At 47.7% G+C, this 13127-nt stretch overlaps 1 protein-coding gene across 4 annotated transcripts in view; it reads right to left on the reverse strand.

Moving 5' to 3' along the window:
• Nucleotides 1-554: 554 nt before the first annotated feature.
• IRF2 (interferon regulatory factor 2) overlaps nucleotides 555-13127 on the reverse strand; it is a 93195-nt gene continuing 80622 nt past the window's right edge. For 2 of the 4 annotated variants that reach the window (XM_040965962.1, XM_040965964.1), the window contains 3 exons: nucleotides 11225-11383; nucleotides 3032-3078; nucleotides 555-1911 (listed from right to left, as the gene is read on the reverse strand). In XM_040965962.1, the coding sequence (XP_040821896.1) occupies nucleotides 1612-1911; nucleotides 3032-3078; nucleotides 11225-11383 (506 nt within the window). In that variant the 3' untranslated portion in view covers nucleotides 555-1611. Of the gene's footprint in view, nucleotides 1912-3031; nucleotides 3079-11224; nucleotides 11390-13127 lie in introns of all 4 variants that reach the window. The other 2 variants (XM_040965963.1, XM_040965961.1) reach the window with 1 other exon arrangement.

Here is a 13127-nt window from a genome sequence, read left to right on the forward strand (position 1 = left end):
GTACAGACCACATTTTGAATGCGGGCCTCATGCCAAAAGCCCAAGAGCAACAGACACAGTCAGAACCTCACTCACCTTTCCCACTGCTGACCACCTTAATCATGCACCATGAATGTGACGTCAACACAGAAGCCCACCTGATGCATGGTCCTCAGGGTGAGAGCAGGAAGCAGACAGAGGTGGGCAAGGTTTGCTCATGAGCGATAACAGTGGAGGAGGTAGAAAAACTCAGCCATCTCCTGACCCGGGTTTACCCTGTGCCCTTGACTCCCAATCTGGGAACCTTCTGAAGTTGCTCTCCAGGCCGCAGGACATCCATGGTAAGCAAGACAGGAAATGCACATACAGTCTCCAGCCCAGGGCTGGCGCAGTGTGAATACACAGCAGACAAAGTCACTTGTGGCCTTGCAGTAGGAACTCTTAGTGTCTCATGTGGTCAGCAGGGAAGCGTGTTAGTCCCCAAAAGGGAACACCCCAGTCAACCCTCCCCCATGACTGTGTTCTAGAATGCAGACAGACAGGAGCCAGGAGTGATACCCATTAAAAAATGTTAATTATTTATCATATTCATTTATTATCAATCCACAGGATAATTTGATTGCTACATGAGCTCATAAAAGCTTTTTTCTCACCTTTACAAAATTAAAAAAAATGTGCCACAAGGATGTAATACAACTGCTGATAAACAAGAAAAGGAATCTTAAAATTATAAATTTGCTGTAGAAAAGATAAAAAACAATTATATTTTTATTTAGAATTTTACCTTGAATAAAATATTCCCCTGTATAAAAAATAAAAAAGCTTGCTCTGGTTAGAATTAGAATATTTCCGTCTTCGGATCTGGGAATTTGCATAATATTTCCATGATAGTTTTCCTTTGTACCGCGTGGCATTCAAGCATAGCAGATTAGAATGATCTTTTTGTTGTTGTCTTTTTTTTTTTAAGCAGTCTTAAAATGGGACATCTGCGAAGAGGTTCATTTTCTGCTTCTCCTCCTCCTCAAACAGGTGGAACACAGCCTCTGCAAGGAGGAGGAGAAACAAAGGAACCTGAGGACCGGGTGCAAGGGAGGACAATGGGGACAGGGGCAGAAAAGGGGGTGTTGGATGTGCTGTGAAACAGAGCAAGCTCAGGAGAAGGCCTATTGTAAGTGCTTTAAGATAAGGTGCAGAAGCAGACTGCAATGTCGCTAGTGCTGCCCTATGTACATATTCACAAGAATAAAAAAAATTCCAGCTAGTTCACATTTTCTCGTCCATTCTGAGGCATCCACTCCACCATGCTGGCCTTGACTGCAGGCCATGCAGCACCTCCACTGCCCATGTGGGTGTGTTGGTCCTTGAACTTGAGGGAGGAGCCCTGGAAGGGGGCAGGGCAGGGTGGGGCAGGGGAATCCAGCAGGCTCTAGAGACACGCGTCTACCAAGGGGCTGGAGTCCTGAGTTAAAACGAAGCTCCAGTACTGGAGTTGGACACAGCAATCAATGTTCTATTGTCAAGGCGTTTTCCTTAGATTTGTCTAAAACGGGTGTCAAGACAGGAGAATGAAAGACAAACAAACAACACAACAAAGCCAAGAACTTCCAACAACCACCGGGCAGAGTCGGAGGCTTAACAGCTCTTGACACGGGCCTGGGTCACGTCAGACGTCTTCTTGATGACGCTGGCCCTGGTCTCCCGGCTGCTGCCTGGGGTGGGTGTCACGGAGGGGCCCAGAGGCAGTTCTGGAAACGAGGGCCAGGAGCTGTTGTAAGGCATGGGACAGCTCTCCTCCTTGATGGTGACCTGCAGGTCCGGCTTGTTAGAAGTGACGAAGGTTGCCATGCTGGGCAGCAGGTAGGTGCTTCGGCTCCCCATGTTGCTGAGGTATTGTTTGCCTTCAATGTTCCTCTTCCGCCAGTGCAGCCGCCCCTGGCAAAAAAAAAAAGTGGGGGCGGGAGGGGGATCAGACTCCATGTCTTTTTACTTTGCTGTTCTCACGTGTGTGTGTTCCCACAGAGTATTTTAATAGTTGCAAGCAGAGGCTTGGCAATTCTCTGTCCCCCCACTGAGATCTGTACCCAGCTACTCCTATCCAGAGCAATGAAGCTTCTCTTTCCATTTTGCATCACTTTCCATTTGCCACCTCCAAGAAACACAGGGGTACTTCCAAAAGTTTGTGGGGAAAATGAAATTAAAAGGTAAGTTTATTTTAGTATGAAAAATTCCATGCATCATTCTCTCATAATACATATTTTCCACAAACTTTCTAAAGACTTCTCCTAAGCCCAGAGTGTATCCAGGAGGCATGGTTTCTCACTGCTAACTCCATCAGATCTTTGAGTCAATTTATATTTGTAAGAGGCAGCAAAGTGGGCCACTTGGCTACTGGAGCTCAGGTCTCTGTGTGTCCCACCCAGGCAGCTGGCCTCAAGGACAGCTTCCTTCAGAAAAGCAGCTAGAACTGTGGCTTTGAAGAGGTAAGGATGGGGTACACATGATCACCAACTGCTCAGGTTTGCTGAGACTTTCTGCACTTGACCTGAACTGAGAAATCTCTGACTTCAACAGGCAGGCACTGGCTTCCCTGGCTTGAACTCCTCTCCTCTCTCTTGCCCCCTTCCCCCTATCTTCTCTCTTCTACCCTTTCTCCCTTGTTATCTCTCTCCTTCATTCAGGCACCCAACCACCCATGGCAAGGCAAGCTAGCAGCGACCATCCACCACAACCACTTCCTGCCATTGTGGGAGGTCACCTCGGCCTGGAGCCTAGGCGCCTTAGCAGCCTCCAGGCAGGGATGCTAGAGAGTGGCACCATGAGTTGCCCCAGCTCAGCTCTGGCCAGCACTGTCGGCCATGTCTCTGCAGAATGGGATGTCAACAGTGCCGCCAGCACATCAACCTTTGCCAACATGTCACTGCCTTGTTTCTCTTTGCCGTCTCTACCCTTGAGCTTTACAACGCAACAGTCCAAAGGAGAGAGGAATTGAGGACTTGTGTATTGTCCCACGCCAGAAACCCACATGCAAAAGGGGTCAGGGATGGGGGCTCACCTCACCGCTCTCTTCATCACTGGGCACGCTGTCGGTGGTTTCGCTTTCTGTCCAGAGACAAACACAGTGTCATTCCCCTCTGCTCTCACTGAGTCCAAGCATTTCTTTTCAAAGAGGAGAAAGCAGCTAAAGGAACCCCACCCTGTCCTTGGATCACTTGTCCCCTGGGGTGGCCATGTCTTGTTCTCTATTTGGCCTTCTGGCAAAGTGAGTGTCAGAGTAGCCTGGATGGGGCTAGAAGGGAGGGCAAGCAAGCTGCCTTTGCAGGAGCCACCACTCCCCACGAGTTGGCGTTGGTTCCCTGGATTTCCATCTGTGATGCCCAGTGCTGGCACCCTCCTCCCAAGCCTGTCCACCATTTCACTAAACCTCGCCTGGGAGTCAGCATTTTCTGATTGGTTTTCCTCACACATCCCTAACCAGCCAGACCCCAGCTCCACCACATGGCCCTGACAGTAGCTTTTTGCTTGGATTCTTCCAGTTGGATCTTGCATTTGAGTTGCTGTGAGTGGACTGATTCCCAACTGGTCCTTGATATCTGCAACTCTGGTGCCAGCTGTCTTATGGCAGGGGGAGGCTCCCCGTGTACCTGAGAGTGGGCCGGACCTAGACGATGGGAGATAAGAGGCCATTCTGAAAAGGTTCACATGGCCAAGAAGAGAGGACCGCTTGATGCCAGCCAACTGTCAGCAAGCAACCAAAGCCCTCAGTTCAGTTGCCTGCAGGGAACCCATTTCAGCCCAAGAAAGGGGCATTTGGCCATGACCCTTTACTGGACTGAGCCACAGATGGAGTGGGTAATTTTGGGTAATCCCTGGACTGCATTGTCATGGAAGCTACCCTGGGATAGTGACGCAGAGAAACCCTTCCAAAATGGTGTGTTCCGTCAGGCTGCTGGGCATATGGGGTATATGCCCAGCATGCAGCCACAGATCACTCTTCAGCTAGCTCTGACTCAGCCCCTCGACCCCAGCTCTCTCACCTGTAAGGTGGGGCTATCACCACCATCTAGAGACGAAAGTATGGGGAAAGGCCTCACCGGCAGGAGAGGGGCCTATAACTCAGGGCTGTGCACTGTGGCCACCAGCCTGGATTCCCAGGGGAAGACCTGGGAGCTAGAGATTCCACAGCCTCTGTTTAGGGAATGGAAGTTTGTAACAAAAGTGATTTTATGTTCTTAAGATGAAATTTTTTTTAAAAAGTTGGCATAAAGTGAGTGTTTCAATGTTCAAAGTGGCTGAGATGTAAAATCAAGAGAGGGCAGAGCTTTTCAAACATAGGTCCTCAGGAATCTCCTGGGTTGGGCGATGTGGGATACAGATGAGACCAAAAAAGCATCTTACAATGAACACTGCTGGAGTGCTATGGGCCACTGTACAGCCACCAGGGCCTTTAGCGATGGGGTCTGCTCATTACACACCAGGATCCCCAACCCCCACATACCCACTGTACATAGGCACCCTCCATCCTCTGCCATCTTGTCCCTGCTAAGAGGGAGCCCCCCACCCCTTGTTTCTTTCTAGCTCCCATCTTCCTGTGGCATCACTAGGACAAGAAGAGCATGGCCCAGGCAGAGCCCCTTTCACCATCCAGGACCTCGCCACCCACGCTTGGACCTGGATGGTATTACAGGAGTAAGCCAGTAGGTGGGAGGTAGTCTCTGTCTCTCAGATAACTCATTTTAAAAATGGAAAGAACGTGGACTTCACTGCTCCGCCTCTGGAGCCTTTCTTTGTTTTTCCTGGCCATGGAACTCAGTGACTTCATGCAGCTATGGATGAATGGTAGCCTAGGGGTAGTTGGAGGTCAGATATCTGTTGTTTATGGCCTGAGTACATTCTCCCCAGGGTGTCCCCAAGTGGGAGCCACTGGTGCCCAGGCAAGAGTACAGCTGCCCCAGGCAGTATCCCTGTGGCTGTGAGGACAGGTAGACCAACAACATCAAGCACAGAAACAAATGGAGAACAGCAGCAAAGAAACATTCCCACCAGTCAGCTCAGAGCCCTGAGAGGCAGGGATCTGGACAGCTATTCCCAAGGAGAAAAATGAGGAACTGTGATGTTGAGAAACTTGCCAAAGTCAGCACAGCAAAGGGCAAACAGGACTGCACCCCGAGCCCAAGGCCTGGCAAGTGTGGCCACCCAGCCCAGCTGCCCTGGGTCCTGCTGCTCAGGCCTCTGGCTGAAGTTCAAAATCCTCTTGCCATGTGTTTACATGCATTTCTTTGTGCTCTGAGGCCAAAGAAGCTAACAGAAGCTTCTTTTCTGTTCCTTTTCTCCGAAAACAAAAGTAAGTATTGCCAGGCACATTTGGGGATGGAAGAGGATGAAGATGAGTGGTAACTTCAGTTCCGGGCTTCTGCCCTCATCCAAGTCATAGCAGCTAACGGGGCTGCCAGGCAGTGTAGGGCTGAGCCTGGATGTGATCAGAATGTTAAGTTCTTTTTAAGAACCTGTTTTTCAGCTTCAGAGAGATAACTGCAGATGAACAAAGACGGGGCAAGCACTATGGTAGAGCATGCCAAGCTGCCACTTGCTATCCCCAGCAAGTCATAGCAGAGTGCTGGTTCTACTCCTAGATGCTCTACTTCTGATCTAGCTCACTGCTAATATGTATGGTAAGGCAGCTGAAGATGGCCCAAGTACTTGGATCCTTTCCACATATGTGGGAGATCCTGGCTCCTATTTTTGCCTGGCCCAGCCCTGGCCCTTGAGGCCATTTGAGGAATGAACTAGTAGATGAGAGCTATCTTTCTCCCAACTCTGTCACTCTGCCTTTCAAATAGATCAAATAAATCTTTTTAAATTTAATTTTTATTGGAAAGTCAGATATACAGAGAGGAGGAGAGACAGAGAAGAAGATCTTCCATCCGATGATTCACTCCTCAAATGAGCGCAATGGCTGGTGCTATGCCAATCTGAAGCCAGGAGCCAGAAACTTCTTCCAGGTCTCCCACATAGGTGCAGAGTCCCAAGGCTTTGGGTTGTCCTCAACTGTTTTCCCAGGCCACAAGCAGGGAGCTGGATGGGAAGTGGAGCTGCTGATATTAGAACTGGTGCCCATATGGGATCCTGGCACGTTCAAGACAAGGACTTTAGCCACTAGGCCACGCCATCGGGCCCCGAATAAATCTTTTGAAAACAAGGATACACATGTTTTGAACTTAGGTTCGCAGCTGACACAAATGCTAGTTAAAGAGCATGATTTCCTTTAAGTGAGAGTTTTTACTTGCTAGTTGGCAGCCCAAACATTTAAGATAGCTGGGACTGGGCTATGACCAGAGCCAGAAACTCAATACAAGTGTAACATATGGGTAGCAGGATCAAGGTACTTGAACCTGGGACCAGCATTTTGGCATAGCAGGTAAAGTTGGTGCTTGCCATGACATTCCATGTGGTGCCAGTTCCTGTCCTGGCTGCTCCACTTCGACCCATTTCCTTGCTAATGAGTCTGGGGAAGAAGCAAAGGATGGCCCAAGTGGTTGGGCCCATAGCACACATGTGGGAAACTCAGATGGGGAGTGAACCCACAGAAGAAAGAGCTCTTCTCTCTCTATGTCTTGAATCAACTGTTTTTGAAGCAGTTATGAAAATTCAGTGCACTGGTGAAATGAGGTGTCTAATTTTATTGTTGAAGAACAAAGGCCTTGAGCCACGCAGCCCAGGAGCAAGAGAGTTCTTCCTCCCCCAAGACCTGCCTCTCTAGGTCACAGTGATTCTCACAAGTGCCCTGGATTGCTGGGCCCAAGTGCTGTGTTGCGCTGAGCGTCCTCACACCCTGCTGCTTCTGCTCTCTCTTGCTTTTCCATCACCATTTCCAAGAAGACAAATGAGTGTATCGCAGCTGCTGCTTCCAAGTCAACACTATTGCTGAAATGTCAGCATGAGTGGTGGCTTCAAGTTTTCTCCTGATTTCAGTTGGACCTGCTTCTTTACTTACTTGGAATATGATGAGATAGACATTGGGAAATGCTTCGCTAGCTTACAGAGCAACAAGCAATGACAGATGCACAAGCAACTCCCTTATCCTCCCTGGTGTATACTCCCCTGAAGACAATGATGACTGGGGACAAGCACCCAGAGCTTCTTCCAGTGATGCCAATGCAGGATGATCTTAGTCTTGGGCCTAGGCCCCATTTCAGCCCAGCTGTAAAGACCTCCCTGAGAACATGTACTGACCAACCATTTCAGGAGTCCTATAGGAATGCAAGGCAGTAGGTTTTAACTGCAAGCCCTTTGGCCCTCTTCTGAAATGCTCTTATTCAACACACTTTATGCATTAACAGACTGACAGGGATTTGTTTCCACTGATGGTTTCCTCAACTACTTTCATTGGAAGACAGCTTAACAGCTCAAAACAGTCTTCTTCATCTCAAAATGTTGTGCCCTTTACCAACTCAACCAAAGAGAGCTGATGTGGTTTCCAAGAGGACTTAAAGTCTTTACAGCTTCTGGTGTGTCAACAGGCAAACCCCTTTCTCTCTGCTGCAATCAGTTAACCCTTTGAATTGTGCTTCCTTCCTAAGTGTATTGACACTTCAAACCTTTCCTCTCCTCATACACCCTTGGGACTTTCTTTCACTAACCCATCAGTAACACACACATACACACACACACACACAAATGCTGATGCCACTGATCAGGAAAGGGGCCTTAGAAAAGGAAGATAACTAGAATCTGGAGTTTCCCAAGGGTGGTCTTGGATGAAAGTGTCAGAAATCCCATCAGAATCTCAATGTTGCCTTAAAGCACAACATACATGTACTTCTACTCAAAGGAACTCTCTCATTGCAGTTTTTAGACAATAGAAGAAAATAGATGTATGAGGCTATATTTCAATGATCAGAAATAGCAAATGTGGGGAGGAGGAGGCAATGAGGGACCTGGGATATCTGAGCGCTAGTTCCTCACTCTAATTGCCTACTAATGCAGATCCTGGGAGGCAGTAGTAATGGCTCACATCATTGGGTTCCTGCCATCCACATGGGAGATTTACATTCTGAGACCCGGGCTCCTGGCTTTGTTCCCACTCCAGTCCCAGTAGGTGAGGCATTTGGAAGTGAAACAGTGAATAGGAGTGCTTTCTCTCTCTGGATGTGTAAAATCTATCAGTCAATCACACCATTGGTCAATCAGAGCAGGCATTTAGCTTTGTTAAGATGCCATTTAGGATGCCTGTGCTCCACAATGGAGTTTCTGGGTTTGATTCCTGACTCCAGCCCCTGACTTCAACTTTCTACCCACGCAGACTCTGGCAGCAATGATGGCTCAAGTAACCAGGTTCTTGTCATCCCTAAGGGAGACCTGGGTTTCTTCCCTAGCTCCTGGCTTTAGCCTCAGCCCAGTCGTGGATGGTGTGGGCATTTGGGAAGCTACCCAGGAATGAGAACTCTTTGTCTTTATCTTATCTCTCTGTGTCTGAAAAAAGGAAATAACAAATAGTCCCTAAACAGTAGTGTGCAAAACAAGGAAAAGAAGGTGGTCGCTTGAACAAAGGGATGCATTCACAAAAATCAGGCAAGCAGCCTATCCCATCAGCAAACATACAGCAAGAAAGGTGACTGTGGCCTCTCCTAGCAGAATGCTATAAAACTGTAGACTAAAAGACTTAATGGTAGCCATGACCAGTAACAGACACACCTTCAAGAGGTTCTGGAAAATTCAGGCAATGAAAACAATTGACAGAACCAAAGACCTGGCTTGAAAAGCCAGGCTCTAGCAAAACCTCCCACTGTCTGCCCTCCTGGCACTGAGGGAGCTTCTTCTTTTCAACTCTATGCAAATGTCCTGGAAAGGGTAATGAAATGTTCATTTCTATCTGCTCAGCCCAGCTGTTCTCGGGACCATTCTGTCGAAGCAAAATGCCACTACTGGTAGAACAGGCAAGAAGGGGTCTTTCCAAAATCCTCAAGAAGGCTTTAGAAAAGTCTTACTCAAAACAGACAAAACATAAAAGTCTATTGTAAAGCTCCCACCTCTGCTTAAAACACACACACATACACACACATAATCACATGGAGTATTACAATGCCAGTGCAGCATGACACAGAAGAAAAGTCCAAGTTGCAGCCATCACTATATAAATACAGAGAAGCACAGGAGCTTAGTGTTTCACATTTTGGTTCTGCTTACTGTAACAGTAAAACATAAACATTCTGTTCTGCCTCCCCTGGAGGATCCTTGTGAGAAGCAACCAAGACTGCAGGGTCTGGATGCATTCAGAGGGCAAAGCCACATGCAGTTGTCCAGTGCAGTGGCACTGCAGCTGAGGATGGGGAGTTAACAACTGGGCTTCAACATTGGCTGCACTTGATCTCCACCCATGCTACAGTTTCTGTCCTGGGACACACTGCTTCTCCCACATCAGTCTTAGGGCCCACTGTTCCTTGTGATGATGCCCAGACTGCCAGGATTATTTTCATCATCACTGAACAAACTCATCAATCCCAGCATTTAGCTTTGTTCCCATAGCACATGGAACATGCAGCAAAGAACAGTTACAGTTATTAGGAACTGGCAAAGATCAGACACTGCCACATGTCAGAGTTCAAGGCAAGTCAACGTATAAATCACTGTGACAAGCCTAGCCTCCTGGATTCAAAGATTCCTGTTGGCAAGGTTTGTTGCACATTTCCCCAACAAAAGCAAGTCAGCACTCATGCTCAGTGAAGGAAGGCAGTCCCAACAGTCCTGTGCGAATCCATTCACGGTTGTGCCTAAGTAGTCACAGCCACAGAAACTAAAAGGAGCCTGGTGTTTACTGTGGGCTGGGCTACAAAAGAGAGTACATGTTTAATGCAAACAAAGTTTGATCTTGTAAAAGAAGATTTAAAAATCAGAGATGAATGGTAGGTATGAAGATATGTACTTCATGCTAATGAACTGTACACTGAGATGGCAAATTCTATGCTATATGCATCTTGATCATAACTTTAAAACTTGAGAAGAAAACTGGCCTTCAGGGGATAGGAGGTTAATGTGGCTGATGGTTCAGAATCCTGGGCTGTATCAGTGAGCTACAGATCCATGGCTACTCAGTACTCAGGGACAGGGGATGGTACCCACCATCCCCTGGACAGCCTGCGAGGCAGTGGGAGAACACTGGCAAGAATCCCTGAGCCGTTTAACCAGGTCTAGATGGAGGTTCACAGGAGAGGACCTCTGCTTTTTTACATTTAATATCTTTAAGCAAAACACTGGTTCTGAACTTGTAGTTCCTAATGATGGTTGAGCCCCCAAAGTTTAAAGAGGGGGCTGACGCCTTGGCTCACCAGGCTAATCCTTCATCCTGTGGTACTGGCATCCTCTATGGCACCAACTCGTCTCCCAGCTATTCCATTTCCCATCCAGCTCCATGTTTATGGTCTGGAAAAGCAGTGGAGGATGGCTCAAGTCCCTGGGAACCTACACTGATGTGGGAAACCTGGAGGAAGTTCCTGGTTCCTGGCTTCAGATCAACTCAGCTCTAGCCATTGTGGCCATTTGGGGAAGTGAACCAGCAGATGGAAGGTCTCTCTCTTTTCTTCCCTTCTCTCTCTGTGTAAATCTGATTCAAATAAAAATAATTTTTTTAAAGCTAAATTAAGATCATTAGGAAAAAGCTTAAGCGGATGTCATGCACATGGGAAAAAGAAAGAAATGTCTTCTCTGAACTCTGTAAGGATGGAAGGACCAACCCAGTCTGTTCTGAATCCTGTGATCCTGCCTGGGCCAGCCCTACAAGTCCCCCAGGGACTCTGAGGTATGCTGAGCAGTCTTCATGCAGTAACAGGCTGAAAGAAAGCAGAGACTACATGAAAGTGCCAAGTCAATGTGGTGAAGCCAAGTGGATCTGACAATGACCTCAGGGGTCTGAAAGTCGAGTTCAAGTCCTGGTCCAGGCACTAACCTTTTGGGTGCCAATGAACAGTCTTTTGCTTCCAAGAACAAGTGAGCAGCTCCTATCTAGCCAGACTGAACTGAGAGTTCATCAAAACACTGTGCCACATTTCTGACAGCCTGCAGGGCCACTTTCCAAAGAAATCTTACTGTTGGTAAGTCACGTACAGCACTGATAAGTGTGATCAATGAAAGAAATGCTACAAGCATGTCTCTACCAAGAGCAAACATGGCCAGAAATCCACGAGTCAGGGAGGATGCAGGAGAGTTTCCTTGCCCTGGGCTCCATCCCCAGATTTCCCTGGAGCCCACGTACCTGCGTAGGAGGACACGGGGGAGATCTGCAGAGGGTAGAGCTCGCTCATGCTCATTGGCTGCTCATCACTCTCAGTGGTCACCTCCACAACTTGGCAGATGTCTGGAGGATTGGTGACAATCTCTTGATCCTCAATGCTGCTATCCAGATGGGACTGTCCTACAACTTCAGAGAAGAGAAAGCCATCAAGCACTCGCATCTCATGAGTTTGCAGTTCCAGCACCTTCCCCAACAGAGCCGGCTCACCATGGGACTTTTGGTGGCCAGGACCAAACTGAGGACCAGAGGAGCAGTCCCCTAACACACTGGCTCCCCATGTCTGTCCAGAAGGCCGGTTGGTGGTGCCCCAAATGGGTAATACCCATCCCAAGTGGACTCAGCAGAATTTCAAATGCCACCAGTTGCAGCCAAGGCTGCATCCAAACCCAGCCTGGACCAGACACGGCAGTGCTCTGATGTTGACCTAGTTCTTCCACTCTGTTCTGTTCTGACTTAGATCTCAGGCTTCTGTGGTCCAGAGACACATAAACTTCAGGAAGAAGAGAAGAGTCACAGAAGCCACCAGTCCAGTCACTCTCCACATGCCCAGCCTTCCACTTGCTCTGCAGGCAACAGAGCCAACTGAGTAGGAGTCAGAGCCATGCCACAGAGGCAGTTCCCAGTTTGGGCAAGCTCTGGCAGCAGTTACTCCCCAAATCACTGACTTCTCACCACTTTGGCCTGAAACTGCTCTATTTTACTTCATTAAACATTTTTTTCTTTTAATCTTGAGATAGCTGTAAACACACAATTCTAAGAAAGAATACCCTGAGATTTTGTGTGCCTTTACCCCCATCTCCCCCAACGGAAATTTCTTACAAAAATAAGTGCACTATCACAGCTAGGATATTGATCCTGAGAGTAATCCACCCATTGTGTTCAGGCTTCCTCAGTTTTACTTATACTCCCGTGTGTGTGTGTGTGTGTGTGTGTGTGTGTGTGTGTGTGTGTGGTTTGCTCTATGACATAAAGGCTTCCTGTACCCATTATTACAGTCACAATGCCCAACAGTCCCATCTCCTATTTCACTCTTCATCTCTGCCTTCTTTTGCCACCTCCCCATCCACCTGCCTAACCTCTGGCAAGCAATCATGGGTTCCTCGGTTTCTGTAACTTTTGTCCTTGGAAAGAAGGACTCACACAGTAACCCAGCATCTTTTCTCACTCAGTACAGCTCCCTGGAGAGTCGCCATCCTGTGTGACTCCTCTCAGTAGCTGCTTCTTTTTTATTGCAGGGTAATATTCCACAGAGTGATGCTCATGGGCTCACCCATGGACAGATAGCTGAGAACAGTCTGGCTATTATGAACAAGGCTGCTAGGAAGGCTTGTGTCAAATTTTGTATGAACTGGAGTTTTTATTTCTCTGGGATAAATATATAAGAGTTCAACTGCCAGGTCACATAGGAACTATATGTTTGATTTGATAATAAATGGAGAGTTATTTCCCAGGGTGACTGTCACTTTCCATTCCCACCAGTGATGTCCAAATGGTCTTACTATACGAGCATTCTGTGTTGTCAAAATGTTTTTATCTTAGCCATTCTGATAGGTACATAATATTCACTCTTTTCAAAGTCCATGATGCTCTCTTTTATTTTATTTTAATCTTTTAGAAAATTATTTGAAAAGAAGAGAAAATGCACACTCCCATCTGCTAGTTCACTCCTCAAATGTCAGTCAAGAACAAGGTTGGGTTGGGTTTGAGCCCAGAAGCAGGGAATGCAATCCAGGTCTTCCACGTGTGAGTGGTAGGAACCCAACCACTGGGGCCTTTACTGCTGCCTCCCAGGCTCTGCGTTAGCTGGGTGCTAGTCAGGAGCTGGGACTGGATATCAAACCTATATCCTCCAATGCAGGAAATG

The sequence above is a fragment of the Ochotona curzoniae genome, unplaced genomic scaffold (genome assembly GCF_017591425.1).
Source record: "Ochotona curzoniae isolate NIBS_2020 unplaced genomic scaffold, NIBS_Ocur_1.0 scaffold_4505, whole genome shotgun sequence".
Classification (NCBI taxonomy): Eukaryota; Metazoa; Chordata; class Mammalia; order Lagomorpha; family Ochotonidae; genus Ochotona; species Ochotona curzoniae.